At 50.8% G+C, this 26,652-nt stretch overlaps 1 protein-coding gene across 1 annotated transcript in view; it reads right to left on the bottom strand.

Moving 5' to 3' along the window:
- LOC121868981 (organic cation transporter protein-like) overlaps positions 1-26,652 on the bottom strand; it is a 286,571-nt gene that overhangs the window by 112,052 nt on the left and 147,867 nt on the right. The window contains exon 8 of the mRNA XM_042370028.1: positions 22,689-22,827. Within this exon, the coding sequence (XP_042225962.1) occupies positions 22,689-22,827 (139 nt within the window). The remainder of the gene's footprint in view (positions 1-22,688; positions 22,828-26,652) is intronic.

The raw sequence follows: 26,652 nt of genomic DNA, 5'->3' as shown, positions 1-26,652 counted from the left end.
TGAGAGTGAGGCTGGCCTGTCCTTGTGTGTGATGATGGTGAACGTCGCCTGACCTGGCGTGTGATAATGGTGAGCCTGGCCTGACCTAGTGTGTGATGATGGTGAGCCTGGCCTGACTTGGAGTATAATGATGGTGAACCTGGCCTGACCTGGTGTTTGGGGATGGTGAGTCTGGCCTGACCTGGTATGTGATGATAGTAAGCGAGGCCTGACCTGGTGTGTGATGATGGTGAGCCTGGCCTGCCTTGGAGTATAATGATGGTGAGCCTGGCCAGACCTAATGTATGGTGATGGTGAGCCTGGACTGATGTGGTGTGTTATGATGGTGTGCCTGGCCTGACCTGGTGTTTGGTGATGGTAAGCGAGGCCTGACCTAGTGTGTGGTGATGTTGAGCCTGGTCTGACCTTGTGTGTGATGATGGTGAGCATGGTCTGACCTTCTGTGTGATGATGGTGAACCTGGCCTGATCTGGAGTGAGGTGATGATGAGCCTGGCCTTACCTGGTGTGTGATGATGGTGATCCTAGCCATTTTGAGCCTGGTCTGACCCAGTGTGTGATGATAATGAGCCTGGCCTGACCTTGCGTGTGATGATAGAGAGCCTGGTGTGACCTTGTGTAAAGAGGATGGTGAGCCTGGCCTGCTCTGGCGTGTGATGATGGTGAGCCTGGCCTGACCTGGCGTGTGATGATGGTGAGCCTGGCCTGACTTGGTGTGTGATGATGGTGAGCCTGGCCTGATCTGATGTAAGCTGATAAAGAGCCTGGCCTGACCTGGCGTTTGATGATGGTGAGCCTGGCCTGACCTGGCGAGTGTTGATAGTGAGCCTGGTGTGACCTTGTGTGTGATGATGGTGAGCCTGGCCTGATGTGGTGTGTGATGATGCTGAGCCCGGCCTGACCTGGCGTGTGATTATGGTGAGCGTAGGCTGACCTGGCGTGTGATGATGGTGAGCCTGGACTGACCTTTGTGTTTAATGATGGTGAACCTGGCCTGACCTGGTGTATGATGACAGAACCTGTCCACCTGGTGTGTGGTGATACTCGAGCATGGTCTGACCTGGTGTGTGATGATAGTGAGCCTGGTCTGATCTTGTGTGTAATGATAGTGAGCCTGGCCTGGTGGATTCCTTGTGTGCGGCGTTGCATTCTGGCCTGACATGGTTTGATGATGATGAGCCTGTCCTGACCTGGTGTGTGATGATGGTGAACCTGTCCTAATCTAATGTGTGATGATGGTGATCCTAGCCATTTTGAGCCTGGTGTGACCTTGTGTGTCATAATGGTGAGCCTGGCCTGATCTGCTGTGTGATGATGGTGTGCCTGGCCTGATTTGCTGTGCGATTATGGTGAGCCTGGTCGGACCTGGCGTGTGATGATAATGCGGCTGGTCTGATCTAATGTGTGATGATGGTGAGCCTGGACTGACCTTGTGTGTAATGATGGTGAACCTGGCCTGACCTGGTGTATGATGATGGTGAACCTCGTCTCACCTGGTGTGTGGTGATAGTGAGCATGGTCTGACCTGGTGTGTGGTGATATTGAGCCTAGTCTGACCTGGTGTGTGATGATGGTGAGCCAAGGCTGACATGGTGTGTGATGATAGTGAGCCTGGTTGACCTGGTCTGTGATGATAGTGAGCCTGGCCTTACCTGGAGTGTTGTGATGATGAGCCTGGACTGACCTGGTGTGTGATGATGGTGAACCTGGCCTGACCTGGTATGTAATGATGGTGAACCTGGCCTGGCCTGGTGTGTTAGGTGTGATGATGGTGAAGCTGTCCTTACTTTGTTTGTGATGATGGTGAGCGTGGCCTGACCTGGTGTGTGATGATCGTGAGCCTAGCCTGACCTGCTGTGTGATGATGGTGAGCCTGGCCTGATCTGGTGTGTGATGGTGTGATGTTGGTGAACGTGTCCTTACCTTGTGTGTGTTGATGGTAAGCGTGGACTGACCTGGTGTTTTATCATGGTGTGCCTGGCCTGACCTAGAGTATGATGATGGTGAGCCTGGCTATTTTGAGCCTGTTGAGCCTGTCCTGACCTGGAGTTTGATGATGGCGAGCCTGGCCATTTTGAACCTGGTGTGTCCTTGTGTGTGATGATGGTGAGCCTGGCCATTTTTAATCTGGTCTGACCTGGAGTATACTGATGGTGCGACTGGCCTGAGCTTCTGCGTGATGATGGTGAACCTTTCCTGACCTGTTGTGTGGTGATGGTGAGCCTGGTCTGACCTTGTGTGTGGTGATGGTGAGATTAGCCTGACCTGGAGTGAGGTGATGATGAGCCTGGCCTTACCTGGTGTGTGTTGATAATGAGCCTGGTCTGACCTTGTGTGTGATGATGGTGAGCATGGTCTGACCTTCTGTGTGATGATGGTGAACCTGGCCTGACCTGGAGTGAGGTGATGATGAGCCTGGCCTTACCTGTTGTGTGATGATGGTGAACCTGTCCTGACCTGGTGTGTGATGATGGTGATCCTAGCCATTTTGAGCCATTTTGAGCCTGGTCTGACCCGGTGTGTGATGATGCTGAGCCTGACCTGGCGTGTGATGATGGTGAGCCTGGGCTGACCTGGCGTGTGATGAGGGTGAGCCTGGACTGACCTTGTGTGTAATGATGGTGAACCTGGCCTGACCTGGTGTATGATGATGGTGAACCTGGTCTCACCTGGTGTGTGGTGATAGTGAGCATGGTCTGACCTGGTGTGTGATGATAGTGAGCCTGGTCTGATCTTGTGTGTGATGATAGTGAGCCTGGCTTGGTGTGTGATGATGGTGAACCTGTCCTGACTTGTTGTTTGGTGATTATGAGCCAGGTCTGACCTGGAGTACAATGATTGTTAACCTGGACTGACCTGGTGTGCGATGTTGGTGAGCCTGGCCTGACATGGTTTGTGAAGATGGTGAGCCTGGTCTGTCCTGGGGTGTGATGATGGTGAGCATGTCCTGACATGATGTGGTGATGGTTAGCATAGCCTTAGCTTGTGTGTGATGATGGTGAGCCTGGCCTGACATGGTTTGTGATGATGGTGAGCCTGGTCTGTCCTGGGGTGTGATGATGGTGAGCCTGGCCTGACATGATGTGGTGATGGTTAGCATAGCCTGACCTGGTGTGCATTGATGGTGAGCCTAGCCATTTTGAACCTGATCTGTCCTAGTGTGTGATGAGAGTGAGGCTGGCCTGACCTTGTGTGTGATGATGGTTAACGTCGTCTGACCTGGCGTGTGATAATGGTGAGCCTGGCACGACCTTGTGTGTGGTTATGGTGAGCCTGGCCTGACCTGGCATGTGATGATGGTGAGCCTGGCCTGATCTGGTGTGTGATGATGGTGAGCCTGGCCTGATCTGGTGTAAGATGATAAAGAGCCTGGCCTGACCTGGCGTGTGATGGTGAGCCTGGCCTGGCCTGGCCAGTGTTGATAAGTGAGCCTGGTGTGAACTGTGTGTGATGATGGTAGGCCTGGCACAGTCTGGTGTGTGATGATGCTGAGCCTGGCCGGACCTGGCGTGTGATGATGGTGAGCCTGGCCTGACTTGGGTATAATGATGGTGAACCTGGCCTGACCTGGTGTTTTGGGGATGGTGAGTCTGGCCTGACCTGGTATGTATGATGATAATGGCAGGCCTGACCTGGTGTGTGTGATGATGGTGAGCCTGGCTGCCTTAGTGCCTGTGATGGTGAGCCTGGCTGACCTGAGTGGTGTGGTGATGGTGAGCCTGGCAGCACGACCCTGGTGTGTGGTGATGGTGAGCCTGGCCTGATCTGGTGTGTCATGATGTTAGGCCTGGCCTGACCTTGTGTGTGTGATGATGGTAGGCCTGGCCTGATCTGGTGTGTGATGATGCTGAGCCTGGCCGGACCTGGCGTGTGATGATGGTGAGCGTGGGCTGACCTGGCGTGTGATGATGGTGAGCCTGGACTGACCTTGTGTTTAATGATGGTGAACCTGGCCTGACCTGGTGTATGATGATGGTGAACCTAGTTTCACCTGGTGTGTGGTGATAGTGAGCATGGTCTGACCTGGTGTGTGATGATAGTGAGCCTGGAGTGATCTTGTGTGTGATGATAGTGACCTGGCCTGGTGTGTGATGATGGTGAACCTGGCCTGACTTGTTGCTTGGTGATTATGAGCCAGGTCTGACCTGGAGTATAATGATTGTTAGCCTGGACTGACCTGGTGTGCGATGTTGGTGAGCCTGCCCTGACATGGTTTGTGATGATGGTGAGCCTGGCCTGACCGTTTATGTGATGATGCTGAGCCTGGCCTGACCTCGTGTGCAGTGATGGTGAGCCTAGCCATTTTGAACCTGATCTGTCCTAGTGTGTGATGAGAGTGAGGCTGGCCTGACCTGATGTGGTGATGGTTAGCATAGCCTTACCTTGTGTGTGATGATGGTGAGCCTGGCCTGACCTTTTATGTGATGATGGTGAACGTCGCCTGACCTGGCGTGTGGTTATAGTGAGCCTGGCCTGACCCTAGTGTGTGATGATGGTGAGCCTGGCCTGATGACTTGGAATATGATGGTAGACCTGGCCTGACCTGGTGTTTTGGGGATGGTGGTCTGGCCTGACCTGGTATGTGATGATGTGGCAGGCTTGACCTAGGTGTGATGATGGTAGGGACCTGGCCTTACTTGCTTGGAGTATAATGATGGTGAGCTGGCCTGACCTGGTGTGTGGTGATGGTGAGCTGGCCTGACCTTGTGTGTGATGATGGTGAGCCTGGCCTGATCTGGTGTGTCATGATGGTGAGCTTGGCGGCCTGAGTGTGTGTGGTGATGTTGAGCCTGGCCTGACCTTGTGTGTGATGATGGTGAGCCTGGCTGATCTGGTGTGTCATGTGGTCAGCCTGGCCTGACCTGGTGTTTGGTGATGGTAAGCAGGCTTACAGCCTGGAATAATGGTGATGGTCAGCCTGGCCTGCTGGAGTATGTGATGGTGAGCCTGGCCTGACCTAGTGTGTGGTGATGGTGAGCCTGGCCTGATCTGGTGTGTCATGATGGTGGGCCTGGCCTGACCTGGTGTTTGGTGATGGTAAGCGAGGCCTGACCTAGTGTGTGGTGATGTTGAGCCTGGTCTGACCTTGTGTGTGATGATGGTGAGCATGGTCTGATCTTCTGTGTGATGATGGTGAACCTGGCCTGACCTGGAGTGAGGTGATGATGAGCCTGGCCTTACCTGGTGTGTGATGATGGTGAACCTATCCTGACCTGGTGTGTGATGATTGTGATCCTAGCCATTTTGAGCATGGTCTGACTCAGTGTGTGATGATAATGAGCCTGGCCTGACCTGCCGTGTGATGATGGTGAGCCTGGCCTGACCTGGCGTGTGATGATGGTGAGTCTGGCCTGACCTGGTGTGTGATGATGGTGAGCCTGGCCTGATCTGGTGTATGATGATGGTGAACCTGGCCTGACCTGGTGTTTGGGGATGGTGAGTCTGGCCTGACCTGGTGTGTGATGATGGTGGCGAGGCCTGACCTGGTGTGTGATGATGGTGAGCCTGGCCTGACTTGGGGTATAATTATGGTGAGCCTGGCCTGACCTAGTGTGTGGTGATGGTGAGCCTGTACAGGCTAGTGTGTGGTGATGAGTGAGCCTGGCCTGACCTGGTGTTTGGTGATGGTAAGCGAGGCCTGACCTAGTGTGTGGTGATGTTGAGCCTGGTCTGACCTTGTGTGTGATGATGGTGAGCATGGTCTGACCTTCTGTGTGATGATGGAGAACCTGGCCTGACCTCGAGGGAGGTGATGATGAGCCTGGCATTACCTGGTGTGTGATGATGGTGAACCTGTCCTGACCTGGTGTGTGATGATGGTGATCCTAGCCATTTTGAGCCATTTTGAGCCTGGTCTGACCCGGTGTGTGATGATAATGAGCCTGGCCTGACCTGGCGTGTGATGATAGTGAGCCTGGCCATTTTGAACCTGGTGTGACCTTGTGTGTTATGATGGTGAGCCTGGCTATTTTGAGCCTGTTGAGCATGGCCTGACCTGGAGTTTGATGATGGCGAGCCTGGCCATTTTGAACCTGGTGTGACCTTTTGTGTGATGATGGTGGGCCTGGCCATTTTTAATCTGGTCTGACCTGGAGTATACTGATGGTGCGACTGGCCTGAGCTTCTGCGTGATGATGGTGACCCTTTCCTGATCTGTTGTGTGGTGATGGTGAGCCTGGTCGGACCTGGTGTGTGGTGATGGTGAGCCTGGTCTGACCTTGTGCGTGGTGATGGTGAGATTAGCCTGACCTGGAGTGAGGTGATGATGAGCCTGGCCTTACCTGGTGTGTGTTGATAGTGAGCCTGGTCTGATGTTGTATGTGATGATGGTGAGCATGGTCTGACCTTCTGTATGATGATGGTGAACCTGGCCTGACCTGGAGTGAGGTGATGATGAGCCTGGCCTTACCTGGTGTGTGATGATGGTGAACCTGTCCTGACCTGGTGTGTGATGATGGTGATCTTAGCCATTTTGAGCCTGGTCTGACCCGGTGTGTGAAGATAATGAGCCTGGCCTGACCTTGTGAGTGATGATGGTGAGCCTGGCCTGACCTTTTATGTGATGATGGTGAGCCTGGCCTGACCTCGTGTGCAGTGATGGTGAGCCTAGCCATTTTGAACCTGATCTGTCCTAGTGTGTGTTGATGAGAGTGAGAGCTGGCCTGACCTTGTGTGTGATGGTGAACGTCGCCTGACCTGGTGTGTGATAATGGTGAGCCTGGCCTGACCTAGTGTGTGTGATGATGTGGGTGACCTGGCCTGACTTGGACTATAATGATGGTGAACCTGGCTGGCCTGGTGTTTGGGGATGAAGTGGCCTGGCTGGCTGGTATGTGATGATGGTAAGCAGGGGCCTGACCTGGTGTGTGATGATGGTGAGCCTGGCCTGACCTAGTGTGTGGTGATGGTGAGCCTGGCCTGATCTGGTGTGTCATGATGGTGTGCCTGGCCTGACCTGGTGTTTGGTGATGGTAAGCGAGGCCTGACCTCGTGTGTGGTGATGTTGAGCCTGGTCTGACCTTGTGTGTAATGATGGTGAGCCTGGACTGACCTGGAGTGTGATGATGGTGAGTCTGGCCTGACCTGGTGTGTGGTGATGGTGAAGCTGGACCTGACCTGATGTGTGGTGATGGTGAGCCTGGCCTGACCTGGTGTGTTGTGATGGTGAGCCTGGTCTGACCTGAGTATGTGATGATGGTAAGGAGGCCTGACCTGGTGTGTGATGATGGTGAGCCTGGCCTGACCTAGTGTGTGGTGATGGTGAGCCTGGCCTGATCTGGTGTGTCATGATGGTGTGCCTGGCCTGACCTGGTGTTTGGTGATGGTAAGCGAGGCCTGACCTAGTGTGTGGTGATGTTGAGCCTGGTCTGACCTTGTGTGTGATGATGGTGAGCATGGTCTGACCTTCTGTGTGATGATGGTGAACCTGGCCTGATCTGGCGTGAGGTGATGATGAGGCTGGCTTTACCTGGTGTGTGATGATGGTGAACCTGTCCTGACCTGCTGTGTGATGATGGTGATCCTAGCCATTTTGAGCCTGGTTTGACCCGGTGTGTGATGATAATGAGCCTGGCCTGACCTGGCGTGTGATGATAGTGAGCCTGGTGTGACCTTGTGTGTTATGATGGTGAGCCTGGCCTGACCTGGCATGTGATGATGGTGAGCCTGGCCTGACCTGGCGTGTGATGATGAGTGGGCACAGGTGTGACCTTGTGTGTGATGATGGTGAGCCTGGCCTGGTCTGATGTAAGATGATAAAGAGCCTGGCCTGACCTGGCGTGTGATGATGGTGAGCCTGGCCTGACCTGGCGAGTGTTGATAGTGAGGCCTGGTGTGACCTTGTGTGTGTGATGTTGGGCTGTGGCCACAGTCCTGGTGTGTGATGATGCTGAGCCTGGCTGACCTGGCGTGTGATGATGATGGTGAGCCTGGGCTGACCAGGCGTGTGATGATGGTGAGCCTGGACTGACCTTGTGTATAATGATGGTGAATCTGGCCTGACCTGGTGTATGATGATGGTGAACCTGGTCTCACCTGGTGTGTGGTGATAGTGAGCATGGTCTGACTTGGTGTGTGATGATAGTGAGCCTGGTCTGATCTTGTGTGTGATGATAGTGAGCCTGGCCTGGTGTGTGATGATGGTGAACCTGGCCTGATTTGTTGCTTGGTGATTATGAGCCAGGTCTGACCTGGAGTATATTGATTGTTAACCTGGATTGACCTGGTGTGCGATGTTGGTGAGCCTGGCCTGACATGGTTTGTGATGATGGTGAGCCTGGCCTGTCCTGGAGTGTGATGATGGTGAGGCTGGCTTGACCTGATGTGGTGATGGTTAGCATAGCCTTACCTTGTGTGTGATGATGGTGAGCCTGGCCTGACCTTTTATGTGATGATGCTGAGCCTGGCCTTACCTGGTGTGCAGTGATGGTGAGCCTAGCCATTTTGAACCTGATCTGTCCTAGTGTGTGATGAGAGTGAGGCTGGCCTGACCTTGTGTGTGATGATGGTGAACGTCGCCTGAACTGGCGTGTGATAATGGTGAGCCTGGCCTGACCTAGTGTGTGATGATGGTTTGCCTGGCCTGAGTTGGAGTATAATGATGGTGAACCTGGCCTGATTTGGTGTTTGGGGATGGTGAATCTGGCCTGACCTGGTATGTGATGACAGTAAGCGAGGCCTGACCTGGTGTGATGATGGTGAGCCTGGCCTGCCTTGGAGTATAATGATGGTGAGCCTGGCCTGACCTAGTGTGTGGTGATGGTGAGCCTGGTCTGATCTGGTGTTTTATGATGGTGTGCCTGGCCTGACCTAGTGTTTGGTGATGGTAAGCAAGGCCTGACATAGTGTGTGGTGATGTTGAGCCTGGTCTGACCTTGTGTGTGATGATGGTGAGCATGGTCTGACCTTCTGTGTGATGATGGTGAACCTGGCCTGATCTGGAGTGAGGTGATGATGAGCCTGGCCTTACCTGGTGTGTGATGATGGTGAACCTGTCCTGACCTGGTGTGTGATGATGGTGATCCTAGCCATTTTGAGTCTGGTCTGACCCGGTGTGTGATGATAATGAGCCTGGCCTGACCTGGCGTGTGATGATAGTGAGCCTGGTGTGACCTTGTGTGTTATGATGGTGAGCCTGGTCTGACCTAGTGTGTGATGATGGTGGGCCTGGCCTGACTTGGAGTATAATGATGGTGAACCTGGCCTGATCTGGTGTTTTGGGATGGTGAGTCTGGCCTGACCTGGTATGTGGTGATAGTAAGCGAGGCCTGACCTGGTGTGTGATGATGGTGAGCCTGGCCTGCCTTGGAGTATATTTATGGTGAGCCTGGCCTGACCTAGTGTGTGGTGATGGTGAGCCTGGCCTGACCTAGTGTGTGGTGATGGTGAGCCTGGCCTGATCTGGTGTGTCATGATGGTGAGCCTGGCCTGACCTGGTGTTTCTTGATGATAAGCGAGGCCTGACCTAGTGTGTGGTGATGTTGAGTCTGGTCTGACCTTGTGTGTGATGATGGTGAGCATGGTCTGACCTTCTGTGTGATGATGGTGAACCTGGCCTGACCTGGAGTGAGGTGATGATGAGCCTGGCATTACCTGGTGTGTGATGATGGTGAACCTGTCCTGACCTGGTGTGTGATGATGGCGATCCTAGCCATTTTGAGCCATTTTGAGCCTGGTCTGACCCGGTGTGTGATATTAATGAGCCTGGCCTGACCTGGCGTGTGATGATAGTGAGCCTTGCCATTTTGAACCTGGTGTGACCTTGTGTGTTATGATGGTGAGCCTGGCTATTTTGAGCCTGTTGAGCATGGCCTGACCTGGAGTTTGATGATGGCGAGCCTGGCCATTTTGAACCTGGTGTGACCTTTTGTTTGATGTGGTGAGCCTGGCCATTTTTAATCTGGTCTGACCTGGAGTATACTGATGGTGCGACTGGCCTGAGCTTCTGCGTGATGATGGTGAACCTTTCCTGACCTGTTGTGTGGTGATGGTGAGCCTGGTCTGACCTGGTGTGTGGTGATGGTGAGCCTGGTCTGACCTTGTGTGTGGTGATGGTGAGATTAGCCTGACCTGGAGTGAGGTGATGATGAGCCTGGCTTTACCTGGTGTGTGTTGATAGTGAGCCTGGTCTGATGTTGTATGTGATGATGGTGAGCATGGTCTGACCTTCTGTATGATGATGGTGAACCTAGCCTGACCTGGAGTGAGGTGATGATGAGCCTGGCCTTACCTGGTGTGTGATGATGGTGAACCTGTCCTGACCTGGTGTGTGATGATGGTGATCCTAGCCATTTTGAGCCTGGTCTGACCCGGTGTGTGATGATAATGAGCCTGGCCTGACCTTGTGTGTGATGATGGTGAGCCTGGCCTGACCTTTTATGTGATGATGCTGAGCCTGGCCTGACCTGGTGTGCAGTGATGGTGAGCCTAGCCATTTTGAACCTGATCTGTCCTAGTGTGTGATGAGAGTGAGGCTGGCCTGACCTTGTGTGTGATGATGGTGAACGTCGCCTGACCTGGCGTGTGATAATGGTGAGCCTGGCCTAACCTAGTGTGTGATGATGGTGAGCCTGGTCTGACTTGGAGTATAATGATGGTGAACCTGGCCTGACCTGGTGTTTGGGGATGGTGAGCCTGGCCTGACCTGGTATGTGATGATAGTAAGTGAGGCCTGACCTGGTGTGTGATGATGGTGAGCCTGGTCTGACCTAGTGTGTGGTGATGGTGAGCCTGGCCTGATCTGGTGTGTCATGATGGTGTGCCTGGCCTGACCTGGTGTTTGGTGATGGTAAGCGAGGCCTGACCTAGTGTGTGGTGATGTTGAGCCTGGTCTGACCTTGTGTGTGATGATGGTGAGCATGGTCTGACCTTCTGTGTGATGATGGTGAACCTGGCCTGATCTGGCGTGAGGTGATGATGAGGCTGGCTTTACCTGGTGTGTGATGATGGTGAACCTGTCCTGACCTGCTGTGTGATGATGGTGATCCAAGCCATTTTGAGCCTGGTGACCTTGTGTGTTATGATGGGAGCCTGGCCTGACCTGGCATGTGATGATGGTGAGCCTGGCCTGACCTGGCGTGTGATGATAGTGAGCCTGGTGTGACCTTGTGTGTGATGATGGTGAGCCTGGCCTGATCTGATGTAAGATGATAAAGAGCCTGGCCTGACCTGGCATGTGATGATGGTGAGCGTGGGCTGACCTGGCATGTGATGATGGTGAGCCTGGACTGACCTTGTGTGTAATGATGGTGAACCTGGCCTGACCTGGTGTATGATGATGGTGAACATGGTTTCACCTGGTGTTTGGTGATAGTGAGCATGGTCTGACCTGGTGTGTGATGATAGTGAGCCTGGAGTGATCTTGTGTGTGATGATAGTTAGCCTGGCCTGGTGTGTGATGATGGTGAACCTGGCCTGACTTGTTGCTTGGTGATTATGAGCCAGGTCTGACCTCGAGTATAATGATTGTTAGCCTGGACTGACCTGGTGTGCGATGTTGGTGAGCCTGGCCTGACATGGTTTGTGATGATGGTGAGCCTGGCCTGTCCTGGAGTGTGATGATGGTGAGCCTGGCCTGACCTGATGTGGTGATGGTTAGCATAGCCTTACCTTGTGTGTGATGATGGTGATTATGGCCTGACCTTTTATGTGATGATGCTGAGCCTGGCCTGACCTGGTGTGCAGTGATGGTGAGCATAGCCATTTTGAACCTGATCTGTCCTAGTGTGTTATGAGAGTGAGGCTGGCCTAACCTTGTGTGTGATGATGGTGAACGTCGCCTGACCTGGCGTGTGATAATTGTCAGCCTGGCCTGAGCTTGTTTGTGGTTATGGTGAGCCTGGCCTGACCTAGTGTGTGATGATGGTGAGCCTGGCCTGACTTGGAGTATAATGATGGTGAACCTGGCATGACCTGGTGTTTGGGGATGGTGAGTCTGGCCTGACCTGGTATGTGATGATAATAAGCGAGGCCTGACCTGGTGTGTGATGATGGTGAGCCTGGCCTGCCTTGGAGTATAATGATGGTGAGCCTGGACTGACCTAGTGTGTGGTGATGGTGAGCCTGGCCTGACCTAGTGTGTGGTGATGGTGAGCCTGGCCTGATCTGGTGTGTGATGGTGGCCTGGCCTGACCTGGTGTTTGGTGATGGTAAGCGAGGCCTGACCTAGTGTGTGGTGATGTTGAGCCTGGTCTGACCTTGTGTGTGATGATGGTGAGCATGGTCTGACCTTCTGTGTGATGATGGTGAACCTGGCCTGATCTGGAGTGAGGTGATGATGAGCTTGGCTTTACCTGGTGTGTGATGATGATGAACTGTCCTGACCTGGTGTGATGATGGCATCCTAGCCATTTTGAGTCTGGTCTGACCCAGTGTGTGATGATAATGAGCCTGGCCTGACCTGGCGTGTGATGATAGTGAGCCTGGTGTGACCTTGTGTGTGATGATGGTGAGCCTGGCCTGACCTGTGGTGATGATGGTGAGCCTGGCCTGCCTTGTGTGTGGAATGGATGGTGAGCCTGGCCTGACCCTGGTGTTTGGGGATCGTGAGTCTGGCCTGACCTGGATGGTGATGACAGTAAGCGAGGCCTGACCTGGTGTGTGATGATGTGAGCCTGGCCTGCCTTGGAGTATAATTATGTGTGAGCCTGGCCTGACCTAGTGTGTGGTGATGGTGAGCCTGGCCTGATTAGTGTGTGATGATGGGAGCCTGGCCTGATCTGGTGTGTCATGATGGTGAGCCTGGCCTGACCTGGTGTTTGGTGATGGTAAGCGAGGCCTGACCTAGTGTGTGGTGATGTTGAGCCTGGTCCTGGCCTGACCTGGTGTTTGGTGATGGTAAGCGAGGCCTGACCTAGTGTGTGGTGATGTTGAGCCTGGTCTGACCTTGTGTGTGATGATGGTGAGCATGGTCTGACCTTCTGTGTGATGATGGAGAACCTGGCCTGACCTCGAGGGAGGTGATGATGAGCCTGGCATTACCTGGTGTGTGATGATGGTGAACCTGTCCTGACCTGGTGTGTGATGATGGTGATCCTAGCCATTTTGAGCCATTTTGAGCCTGGTCTGACCCGGTGTGTGATGATAATGAGCCTGGCCTGACCTGGCGTGTGATGATAGTGAGCCTGGCCATTTTGAACCTGGTGTGACCTTGTGTGTTATGATGGTGAGCCTGGCTATTTTGAGCCTGTTGAGCATGGCCTGACCTGGAGTTTGATGATGGCGAGCCTGGCCATTTTGAACCTGGTGTGACCTTTTGTGTGATGATGGTGGGCCTGGCCATTTTTAATCTGGTCTGACCTGGAGTATACTGATGGTGCGACTGGCCTGAGCTTCTGCGTGATGATGGTGACCCTTTCCTGATCTGTTGTGTGGTGATGGTGAGCCTGGTCGGACCTGGTGTGTGGTGATGGTGAGCCTGGTCTGACCTTGTGCGTGGTGATGGTGAGATTAGCCTGACCTGGAGTGAGGTGATGATGAGCCTGGCCTTACCTGGTGTGTGTTGATAGTGAGCCTGGTCTGATGTTGTATGTGATGATGGTGAGCATGGTCTGACCTTCTGTATGATGATGGTGAACCTGGCCTGACCTGGAGTGAGGTGATGATGAGCCTGGCCTTACCTGGTGTGTGATGATGGTGAACCTGTCCTGACCTGGTGTGTGATGATGGTGATCTTAGCCATTTTGAGCCTGGTCTGACCCGGTGTGTGAAGATAATGAGCCTGGCCTGACCTTGTGAGTGATGATGGTGAGCCTGGCCTGACCTTTTATGTGATGATGGTGAGCCTGGCCTGACCTCGTGTGCAGTGATGGTGAGCCTAGCCATTTTGAACCTGATCTGTCCTAGTGTGTGATGAGTGAGTGGCCTGACCTTGTGTGTGATGATGGTGAACGTCGCCTGACCTGGTGTGTGATAATGGTGAGCCTGGCCTGACCCTGGTGTGTGATGATGGTGGGCCTGACAACTTGGACTATAATGATGGTAGACCTGGCCTGACCTGGTGTTTGGGGATGGTGAGCCTGGCTGACCTGGTATGTGATGATGTGGGGCTGTGTGTGTGATGATGGTGGAAGGCCTGGCCTGACCCTAGTGTGTGGTGATGGTGAGCCTGGCTGATCTGGTGTGTCATGATGGGTGTACTTTCAGCCTGACCCTAGTGTTTAGTGATGGTAAGCGAGGCCTGACCTGGTGTGTGGTGATGTTGAGCCTGGTCTGACCTTGTGTGTGATGATGGTAGACGTCGCCTGACCTGGCGTGTGATAATGGTGAACTAGGCTGACCTGAGTGTGTGATGAGTGGTGAGCCTGGCTGGCAGAATATAATGGTGAACCTGGCTGACCTGGTGTTTTAGGGATGATGAACCTGTCCTGACCTGGTGTTTGACGATGGTGAACCTGTCCTGACCTGGTGTGTGATGATGGTAGGCCTATTTTGACCCCTGGAGTGTGGTGGTGATGAGTGAGGGCCTGCACAGTCTGGTGTGTCATGGTGTGTGCCTGGCCTGACCTGGTGTTTGGTGATGGTAAGCGAGGCCTGACCTAGTGTGTGGTGATGTTGAGCCTGGTCTGACCTTGTGTGTGATGATGGTGAGCATGGTCTGACCTTCTGTGTGATGATGGTGAACCTGGCCTGATCTGGCGTGAGGTGATGATGAGGCTGGCTTTACCTGGTGTGTGATGATGGTGAACCTGTCCTGACCTGCTGTGTGATGATGGTGATCCTAGCCATTTTGAGCCTGGTTTGACCCGGTGTGTGATGATAATGAGCCTGGCCTGACCTGGCGTGTGATGATAGTGAGCCTGGTGTGACCTTGTGTGTTATGATGGTGAGCCTGGCCTGACCTGGCGTGTGATGATGGTGAGCCTGGCCTGACCTGGCGTGTGATGATAGTGAGCCTGGTGTGACCTTGTGTGTGATGATGGTGAGCCTAGCCTGATCTGATGTGTGATGATAAAGAGCCTGGCCTGACCTGGCGTGTGATGATGGTGAGCCTGGCCTGACCTGGCGTGTGTTGATGGTGAGCCTGGTGTGACCTTGTGTGTGATGATGGTGAGCCTGGCCTGATCTGGTGTGTGATGATAGTGAGCCTGGCCTGACCTGGCGTGTGATGATGGTGAGCCTGGGCTGACCTGGTGTGTGATGAAAGTGAGAGCCTGGACTGACCTTGTGTGTAATGATGGTGAACCTGGCCTGACCTGGTGTATGATGATGGTGAACCTGGTTTCACCTGGTGTGTGGTGATTGTGAGCATGGTCTGACCTGGTGTGTGATGATAGTGAGCCTGGGGTGATCTTGTGTGTGATGATCGTGAGCCTGGCCTGGTGTGTGATGATGGTGAACCTGGCCTGACTTGTTGCTTGGTGATTATGAGCCAGGTCTGACCTGGAGTATAATGATTGTTAGCCTGGACTGACCTGGTGTGCGATGATGGTGAGCCTGGCCTGCCATGGTTTGTGATGATGGTGAGCCTGGCCTGTCCTGGAGTGTGATGATGGTGAGCCTGGCCTGACCTGATGTGGTGATGGTTAGCATAACCTTACCTTGTGTGTGATGATGGTGAGCCTGGCCTGACCTTTTATGTGATGATGGTGAACGTCCTATGACCTGGCGTGTGATAATGGTGAGCCTGGCCTGACCTTGTGTGTGGTTATGGTGAGCCTGGCTTGCACATGTGATGATGGTGAACGTCGCCTGACCTGGCGTGTGATAATGGTGAGCCTGGCCTGACCTTGTGTGTGGTTATGGTGAGCCTGGCCTGACCTAGTGTGTGATGATGGTGAACTGGCCTGACCTGGTGTTTTGGGGATGGTGGAGTCTGGCCTGACCTGGTATGTGATGATGATGGCGAGGCCTGACCTAGGTGTGATGATGGTGAGGCTGGCCTGCCTTGGGTACTGTGATGGTGAGCCTGGCCTGACCTGGTGTGTGGTGATGGTGAGCCTGGCCTGATCTGGTGTGTCATGATGGTGTGCCTGGCCTGACCTGGTTTTTGGTGATGGTAAGCGAGGGGCCTGACCTGGTGTGTGTGATGTTGAGCCTGGTCTGACCTTGTGTGTGATGATGGTGAGCATGGTCCTGACCTTCTGTGTGATGATGGTGAACCTGGCCTGATCTGGGTAGGGTGATGATGAGCCTGGCTTTACCTGGTGTGTGATGATGGTAGACCTGTCCTGACCTGGTGTGTGATGATGGTGATCCTAGCCATTTTGAGTCTGGTCTGACCCGGTGTGTGATGATAATGAGCCTGGCCTGACCTGGCGTGTGATGATAGTGAGCCTGGTGTGACCTTGTGTGTTATGATGGTGAGCCTGGTCTGACCTAGTGTGTGATGATGGTGGGCCTGGCCTGACTTGGAGTATAATGATGGTGAACCTGGCCTGATCTGGTGTTTTGGGATGGTGAGTCTGGCCTGACCTGGTATGTGGTGATAGTAAGCGAGGCCTGACCTGGTGTGTGATGATGGTGAGCCTGGCCTGCCTTGGAGTATATTTATGGTGAGCCTGGCCTGACCTAGTGTGTGGTGATGGTGAGCCTGGCCTGACCTAGTGTGTGGTGATGGTGAGCCTGGCCTGATCTGGTGTGTCATGATGGTGAGCCTGGCCTGACCTGGTGTTTCTTGATGATAAGCGAGGCCTGACCTAGTGTGTGGTGATGTTGAGTCTGGTCTGACCTTGTGTGTGATGATGGTGAGCATGGTCTGACCTTCTGTGTGATGATGGTGAACCTGGCCTGACCTGGAGTGAGGTGATGATGAGCCTGGCATTACCTGGTGTGTGATGATGGTGAACCTGTCCTGACCTGGTGTGTGATGATGGCGATCCTAGCCATTTTGAGCCATTTTGAGCCTGGTCTGACCCGGTGTGTGATATTAATGAGCCTGGCCTGACCTGGCGTGTGATGATAGTGAGCCTTGCCATTTTGAACCTGGTGTGACCTTGTGTGTTATGATGGTGAGCCTGGCTATTTTGAGCCTGTTGAGCATGGCCTGACCTGGAGTTTGATGATGGCGAGCCTGGCCATTTTGAACCTGGTGTGACCTTTTGTTTGATGTGGTGAGCCTGGCCATTTTTAATCTGGTCTGACCTGGAGTATACTGATGGTGCGACTGGCCTGAGCTTCTGCGTGATGATGGTGAACCTTTCCTGACCTGTTGTGTGGTGATGGTGAGCCTGGTCTGACCTGGTGTGTGGTGATGGTGAGCCTGGTCTGACCTTGTGTGTGGTGATGGTGAGATTAGCCTGACCTGGAGTGAGGTGATGATGAGCCTGGCTTTACCTGGTGTGTGTTGATAGTGAGCCTGGTCTGATGTTGTATGTGATGATGGTGAGCATGGTCTGACCTTCTGTATGATGATGGTGAACCTAGCCTGACCTGGAGTGAGGTGATGATGAGCCTGGCCTTACCTGGTGTGTGATGATGGTGAACCTGTCCTGACCTGGTGTGTGATGATGGTGATCCTAGCCATTTTGAGCCTGGTCTGACCCGGTGTGTGATGATAATGAGCCTAGCCTGACCTTGTGTGTGATGATGGTGAGCCTGGCCTGACCTTTTATGTGATGATGCTGAGCCTGGCCTGACCTGGTGTGCAGTGATGGTGAGCCTAGCCATTTTGAACCTGATCTGTCCTAGTGTGTGATGAGAGTGAGGCTGGCCTGACCTTGTGTGTGATGATGGTGAACGTCGCCTGACCTGGCGTGTGATAATGGTGAACCTGGCCTAACCTAGTGTGTGATGATGGTGAGCCTGGCCTGACTTGGAGTATAATGATGGTGAACCTGGCCTGGACCTGGTGTTTGGGGATGGTGAGCCTGGCCTGACCTGGTATGTGATGATAGGGAGGCCTGACCTGGTGTGTGATGATGGTGAGCCTCTGACCTAGTGTGTGGTGATGGTGAGCCTGGCCTGATCTGGTGTGTCATGATGGTGTGCCTGGCCTGACCTGGTGTTTGGTGATGGTAAGCGAGGCCTGACCTAGTGTGTGGTGATGTTGAGCCTGGTCTGACCTTGTGTGTGATGATGGTGAGCATGGTCTGACCTTCTGTGTGATGATGGTGAACCTGGCCTGATCTGGCGTGAGGTGATGATGAGGCTGGCTTTACCTGGTGTGTGATGATGGTGAACCTGTCCTGACCTGCTGTGTGATGATGGTGATCCAAGCCATTTTGAGCCCAGGACTCAGGTAAGTTATGATGGCAGGTTTCATTCACCTGGCGTGTGATGATGGTGAGCCTGGCCTGACCTGGCGTGTGATGATAGTGAGCCTGGTGTGACCTTGTGTGTGATGATGGTGAGCCTAGCCTGATCTGATGTGTGATGATAAAGAGCCTGGCCTGACCTGGCGTGTGATGATGGTGAGCCTGGCCTGACCTGGCGTGTGTTGATGGTGAGCCTGGTGTGACCTTGTGTGTGATGATGGTGAGCCTGGCCTGATCTGGTGTGTGATGATAGTGAGCCTGGCCTGACCTGGCGTGTGATGATGGTGAGCCTGGGCTGACCTGGTGTGTGATGGTGAGCCTGGTCTGATCTTGTGTGATGAGGAGCCTGCCTGGTTTTTGATGATGGTGAACCTGGCCTGACTTGTTGCTTGGTGATTATGAGCCAGGTCTGACATGGAGTATAATGATTGTTAGCCTGGACTGACCTGGTGTGCGATGTTGGTGAGCCTGGCCTGACATGGTTTGTGATGATGGTGAGCCTGGCCTGACCGTTTATGTGATGATGGTGAGCCTGGCCTGACCTTGTGTGTGATGATGGTGAGCCTGGCCTGACCTTTTATGTGATGATGCTGAGCCCTGTGTGCAGTGATGGTGAGCCTAGCCATTTTGAACCTGATTTGTCCTAGTGTGTGATGAGAGTGAGGCTGGCCTGACCTTGTGTGTGATGATTGTGAACGTCGCCTGACCTGGCGTGTGATAATGGTGAGCCTGGCCTGACCTAGTGTGTGATGATGGTGAGCCTGGCCTGACTTGGAGTATAATGATGGTGAACTTGGCCTGACCTGGTGTTTGGGGATGGTGAGCTTGGCCTGACCTGGTATGTGATGATAGTAAGCGAGGCCTGACCTGGTGTGTGATGATGGTGAGCCTGGCCTGACCTAGTGTGTGGTGATGGTGAGCCTGGCCTGATCTGGTGTGTCATGATGGTGTGCCTGGCCTGACCTGGTGTTTGGTGATGGTAAGCGAGGCCTGACCTCGTGTGTGGTGATGTTGAGCCTGGTCTGACCTTGTGTGTAATGATGGTGAGCCTGGACTGACCTGGAGTGTGATGATGGTGAGTCTGGCCTGACCTGGTGTGTGGTGATGGTGAAGCTGGACCTGACCTGATGTGTGGTGATGGTGAGCCTGGCCTGACCTGGTGTGTTGTGATGGTGAGCCTGGTCTGATCTAGTGAGTAATGATATTGAGGTTGACTTTCCATGTCGTATAATTATAGTTAGCCTGGCCACACCTGGTGTATGATAAGAGTGAGGCTGAAATCACCTGGTGCATAATGATAATGAGAATGATTTCACTTGTTGCATAATGATAGTGAGCTTTACCTCGCGTGGTGTATATTGATAGCTTGACTTCAGCTGTTGTATAATGATAGTGATCCTGACATGAACTGGCGTATAATGCTAGTGAACCTTTCCTCACATGGTGTATAATGATAGTGAGCGTGACATCACCTAGTGTATAATGATAGCAAGCCTGGCCTCACCTGGTGTGTAATGATAGTGAGCCTGACTTCACCTTGTGTGTTTTGATAATTTGCATGTCTTCATCTGGTGTATATTGATAGTGAGCCTGGCCTCACGTGGTGTATAATGATAGTGAACCTGACTTCCCCTATTGTACAATGATAGTGAGTCTGATTTCGCATGGGGTATAATGACAGTGAGCTTGATATCACCTGGCATATAATGATACTTAACTTGGTATCACCTGGTTTATAATGATAGTGATCCTGACTTCACCTGGTTATATAATGAGATCGATCCTGACTTTTCCTGGTGTATCATGATAATTATCTTGACTTCACCTGGTGAATAATAATTGTGAGCCTGACATCCCCTGTTGTATGATGAGAGCGATCCTCATTTCACCTGGTGTATAAAGAGAACGATCCTGTCTTCACCGCATGTATAATGATAGTTAGCTTGACTTCACCTGGTGTATAATGATAGTGAGTGTGAAATCGCCTGGTATATAATGGTAGGGTGTTTGACTCCACCTGTTGTACAATGATATTGAGCCTGACTTCAGGTGGTGTGTAATGATGGTGAGCCTGGCCTCACCTGGTGTATAATGATAGTGATCCTGACTTCATCTTGTGTATAATGAGAGTTAGCTTGACATCAACTGGTGTATAATGACAGTGAGTTTGACTTCACATGGTGTACATTTATAGTAAGCCTGACATTCCCTGGTGTACACTGATAGTAAGTGTGACATCACTTGGTGTAAAATGAAAGTGCGCTTGACTTCATCTTGTGTATAATGATAGTGAGGTTGACTTACCTAGTGCATAATGATAGCCAACCTGGCTCACCTGGTGTATTTTGAGAATGAGCCTGACATCACCTGGTGTATAATGGTTGAGTCTGAAATCCCTGTTGTATAATGATAGTTAACCTGATTTCTCCTGATGTAAAATGATAGTGAGCCTGACTTCACCTGCTGCATAATGAGTTAGCCTGACTTCACATGGTGTATAATGACAGTGAGCTTGACATCACCTGGTTTATAATGATAGAGAGCTTGACATCACCTAGTGAACAATACAAGTGAGCCTGACATCATATAGTGTGTAATGAGAATGAGCCTGAAATCCTCTGCTGCATAATGATATTGAGCCACACTTCACCTGTTGTTCAATGGTAGAAGACCTGACTTTACATGGTGCATAAAGATAGTAAACGCGACATCACCTGGTATATAATAATAGAGAGCTTGACATCACCTAGTGTATGATGATAGTGAGCCTGGCATCACCTGTTATATAATGATAGTGCGCTTGCCTTCAGCTTGTGTATAATGATAGTGAGCTTGACCTTACCTGGTATATAATGACAGCTAGCTTGATTTCAATTGGAATATAAAGATAGCGAGCCTAGCCTCACCTTGTGTATAATGAGAGTGAGCTTGACTTCACCTGGCGTATTTTGATAATGAGCATGGCTTCACATGGTGTATAATAATAGTGAGCCTAACATCACCTGGTATATAATGATGGTTAGCCTGAAAACCCTGTTGTATAATGATACTCAGTCTGACTTCACCTGGTGTATAATGGTAGTGAGCTTGTTTACATCTGTTGTACAATGACTGTGAGCCTGACATCACCTGGTGTATAATGATAGTGAGCTTGAGATCTCCTGCTGCATAATGATAGTGAGCCTGACTTCACCTGGTGTAATTTGATAATGACCATGACTTTACCTGGTGTATAATGATAGTGAGCCTGAGTTCACCTGTGTATAATGATAATGAGCTTGATATCACCTGGTGTATATAATGATAGTGATCCTGAAATCCTCTGCTGTAAAATGACAGTGAGCCTGACTTCACCTGGTGTATTTTGATAATGCGCATGACTTCACCTGGTGTATAATGATAGCGAGCCTGCCTAACCTGGTGTATAATAATAGTGAGCCTGACCTCACCTGGTGTATAATGATAGTGAGCCTGACTTCACCTGGTGAATAATGAGAGCGAGCCTGGCCTCGCCTGGTGTATAATTATAGTGAGCTTGACTTCACCTGTTGTACAATGATATTGAGCTTGACTTCACCTGGTGTATAATGATAGTGAATATGACATCACCTGGTGTATAAAGATAGTGGGCCTGGCCTCACCTGGTGTATAATGATAGTGAGCCTGAATACACCTGGTGTATTTTCATGAGCATGGCTTCACATGGTGTATGATGATAATAAGCCTGACATCACCTGGTGTATAGTGATAGTGAGCCTCAAATCGCCTATTGTATAATGATAGTAAGCCTTACTTCACCTGTTGTGCAATGATATTGGGCCTGAATTCACATGGTGTATAATGACATTGAGCTTGACCTCACCTGTTGTACAATGATAGTGAGCCTGACTTACCTGGTGTATAATGATAATGAGCTTGAGTTCATCTAGTGTATATGATAGTGAGCCTGACATCCTCTGGTGTATAATGATAATGAGCCTAACTTTATCTGGTGTATAATGGTAGTGTATAATGTCCTCACCAGGTGTATTTTGATAATGAGCATGACTTCACCTGGTGCATTAAGATAGTAAACCTGACATCCCCTGGTGTAAAATTATAATGAGCCTGACATCCCCTTCTGTATAATGATAGTGAGCCTGACTTCACATGGTGTACTGTATATTGACAGTGAGCTTGACATCACCTGGCATATAATGATAGAGCTTGACTTCACCTGCTGTATTATGATAGTGAACCTGACTTCACCTGGTGTATAATGAGAGCGATCCTGACTTCACCTGGTGTATAATGATAGTTAACCTAACATCACCTAGTGTATAATGATAGCATGTTTGGTCTCACGTGGTGTATAATGATAGTGAGCCTAACATCACCTGGTGTATAAAGATAGAGAGCGTGACTTCATCTGGTGTATAGTTATAGCAAGCCTGGCCTCAACCTGGATCAACACTAGCATGTGATAAAACAAAAATTAAATTTTCAGTGTTTGTGTTACCTCCTCGGTAATAAACCGATTAACTTCAAATTCAGAAGGAAAGTCAACCTTGTTCCAGCGTGCCGCCTTCTTCAATATCTTGATGGCCCGGTTATGATAGCCCTTCACTATCAGCCAGCGTGGAGACTCATCTATGAACCTGTTATAAACAAAAAGGTAATCAGTGTCGATTCGCCATTCAACGAACACTGTTAGTTTCCCATGCTCAATTTGAAAAGGTAGCGCTGATCAAATTATTGTTACACACACACATACACACACACTGTGGCAACCTCATTGAGTGAGGAAGTGTCTCCTGGCGCTCTGCAGCAGCCATGGTCATCACGTCGAACTATAGCTAATTTAAGGCAGTTCAGTACTTTTACGGAAAGACAGTGCGCATTTTCAAGGTGTCAGTGACTGTGAGTGCTAGACTTGTGAATATGTGCATCCCAGTGTCACGATACCGTCGCACCGACCTGTTCCGGCTGAAGTCTGGTGATGGCCATCATCCACCCCACACCATCACTCTACTAAAGGTGCTGAGAATCTTTCACAACTGTGGCTGCAGACGGCGTCGCCGCATTCCCAGATGAATCCCTATCATAACGCCGAGCAAGCATAAGAAAGTCAAGCCAGTGTCAGAAAAATCAGTGTGCTCGCTATGAAGTGCAGCGATTGATGCCCAATGCTACATCTTTATGCAAGGTGGAGAAGGTCAGTGTTACAGTGAAGTCAGTTGGTGCAGATATTGTGGCGAAAACCGAGGCGTGACAAATTGTTCCTGAGATCTGTGCCATAGAAAACTATGAGTAATTTCACCACCTTAGAAAAGACAGGAGAGGTGGTGGTTTAGTGCTGTACTGTCGCAGTGACCTTACACCATCACACCTAGGTGTTAATGTACCTGAGGATGTAGAAGCTTTGTGGGTTAAGGTCACTCCCACATCCCACCCCCACCAGCTTGCCTCCCTCATTGTTTGTGTGGCCTATCATTCCCTGCCTATCCTCCCATGGGGTAAAGCACCCACCTGTCGCTGCTGTGGTCACCTACACCTACCATCTCACGACCGCCAGTTGTCACCAGGATTTACCGACCTACCCCTGAATCTGCCATGCGGCGATTCGGACAATGGTGACCAGACTCCCTGGACTGAAGTGGTCACGGTAAACGATGTGCAGAACAAGTGGGATAATTACCTGGACACTATCACCAAAGCCTACCACCATTTCTTTCCAGCCAAGACACTAAGGATCCACCCCGATGATGTCCCGTGAATTACATCCCGCATCAAAAGACAAATTGAGCAGCGCAACAAGGCATGCTACACCAACAACAGCCTGTACAAAAGTCTACGTAACCAAGTCATCTGGAAAATCAAGTCAGCCAAGAAGTCTTATTATCCCAGGAAAGTGCACGGCCTCAAGGAGGTCGGCATCGGTCAGTGGTATCTAAGGTAAAAGATCTCCGTGGTCTTAACGCCAGTCTCCCACGCTTCCTTTTATCTCTCATTTACCTAGTGAGGAGGCAGCTGAGATAATTAATATCCACCATATGTCATACCCTACCCAGTATTGACCTGACTCTCCTCCCGGCCTACTTACCTTCCCCCTCTCCCCCTCCCAGTGTTCAACCATTAGAAATTGCCAACAAACTCTTGAAATTTAAATCCAAACGCTCTACAACCCCAATTGACCCCCCAATCAAAATTTACAAGGAGTTTGCAGTCGAACATGCCACCCCCCCCCCCCTCTGTTCCATTATTATTGTATCCCTCAGACAAAGCAAATGCCCTAATCAATGGAAAACCGCATTTGTCATCCATATCCCCAAGGTCCCCATCCCACAGTCCCCTAGTGACCTCAGGCCAGTTACCATTACCCCCATACTCAGTCTATTCTGTGAAGACTTTGTTTTGAATGGGGCATTTGCTAGTATTTATCAGTCAATTGATCCACAGCAATTTGGCAATATGAGGACCACCTCTATATCACACTGCTTAGTTAGTTTCCTGGATTTTCTGCACAAAACCCTGGAGAAACATAAGATATCATTGGCCGTTGCCCTTGTTGACTTCAGGAAGGCTTTTGACCTTGTTGATCACTGCACTGTTATCAACAAGGCCATTGCACTAGGGCTGCCCACTAACCTGGTGTCATGGCTCACTGATTTCCTGAGTGAACGTCGTCAGGCAGTGAGGTACCAGGGTTATGTCTCCACATTCCAACACCTCACCTGCGGTGTTCCCCAGGGGACCAAGATGGGACCACTGTGCTTCCTAATCCTGATCAACGACGCTCTATCGGACACTCCTCACAGGTGGAAGTATGTGGATGACTGCACTGTGGGGGTTACAGTGGACAACACCTCACCAGACTACTCTTCGCTACAAGGCACTCTGGACAGGCTACAGGCATCGACTACGTAAAACAAGGTCACTATCAATCACACCAAAACCGTAGTCATGCACATCAACACTGCCACCACTCTAGTTAGAGTGGGTGCCCATCCTCTACAGTTAATGCAGTCTGCCAACTATAAACCACAAACTGGACTGGAAGGCCCATTTAAACAGTAGTATCAAGGTAGCCTCGTACCGACTCTACATGCTACGACGACTTAGGCCAATTTTGGCACTCACGCTAGAGCTGAGGACTATCTACAACGCATTTACCTGTATACTTCCCAAATTAATGCATGCGTCACCAGCCTGGTCGTCTTCTCTCAACTCTACCCAACAACGTCAGCTAGAGAAGGTACAGAAGAGGGCCTGCAGAATCATGCACGGTGCAGACTACTCCGGCTACAACAATGGTCTCTCCACCCTGGAAATGCCATCCCCCAGTGACCTCCACACCATGCACTCGCAGGATTTAGTAGTGAACTACTGCACCATCCTCGTCATCGCCACTTATTACCACCTGTAGTCCCCAGCCCACCTCATCCAGTCTGCCACTACAACCAAATTCAGCCCCTCACTGATAGATATAAGAATAGCACCATTTCATTTATTGCTAAAATAATAAACAGCTCCAGATTTATGCACTGTACAGCCCTGTAAATGTATTGAACGTATATTATTATGCATAAATCACATGTAAGTTTGTATATTTTCAGCCACTGGCTGCAACTCTATTAATAAACTGTTATTATTATTTTTATTATGATTATTATTATTACTATTACACACACACAAACATGCCTATAATATCGATATGATGGACACTTATTTTTTATTCTATAAACGTTCTGGAACCAAATCATGACAGAGATTCTCTTTAAAAAATATTCTACTGAAATATATTTCTGCGATAAATTATATATTGAAGAAAACCACTATTCTTGGAACCAGTTGAAGCCAGTTTGTAGCAGGCTCTGTGTTGAGAAGGGTGAGTGATTCACCGAAACATTACTCAGAATAAACATGGTTCCAAGAAAAGTGGTCTTTCGTCAACAGTGCCATTCACAGATGTTGCACATATGGGGGGTTACATCTAGTGCTAGAGGGGCGGCGGCAGCGCCTTTCCGGCGTTGGTGATTGTCTGCCTCGGTGTGTAGTCTTCTGTGGTGCTCCTGCAAGCGTTACAGTGTGAAGTAATTGTCTCCCAGGTGAGGGGGTCGATTTGGCACTTTTTCAGGTCCATCTTAAGAGAAATCTTATACATTTTTAGTTGCCTGCCAACGTTACATTTATTATTCGTTAGGTGACGGTAAATCTGCTGCTTTGGTAGTCTACTGCCGTCCATGTAGGTAACATAGCCATTTAGTGCAGAAAGAGACAATTTTACCATTCAAGAAACTTGGTGAAGCAAAAAAAGTGGAGGGAACTCTGGCCATGTTTGTAGCTGAACATTGTTCTATTCGTGTGGTAGAACACTTAAGTGAAGTGTGTAAAATATGTTTTAGTGACAGCAAGGCAGGCAGTGAACTCAAGTTAAAAAGATCAAAGTGTTCTGGGATAATATGCAATATTCTTGCGCCACA

Source organism: Homarus americanus, unplaced genomic scaffold, assembly GCF_018991925.1.
Source record: "Homarus americanus isolate GMGI-L3 unplaced genomic scaffold, GMGI_Hamer_2.0 scaffold24694, whole genome shotgun sequence".
NCBI classification, from domain to species: domain Eukaryota; kingdom Metazoa; phylum Arthropoda; class Malacostraca; order Decapoda; family Nephropidae; genus Homarus; species Homarus americanus.
Note: the sequence above shows the minus strand (reverse complement) of the source record. Positions and strands in the feature narration are given on the sequence as shown.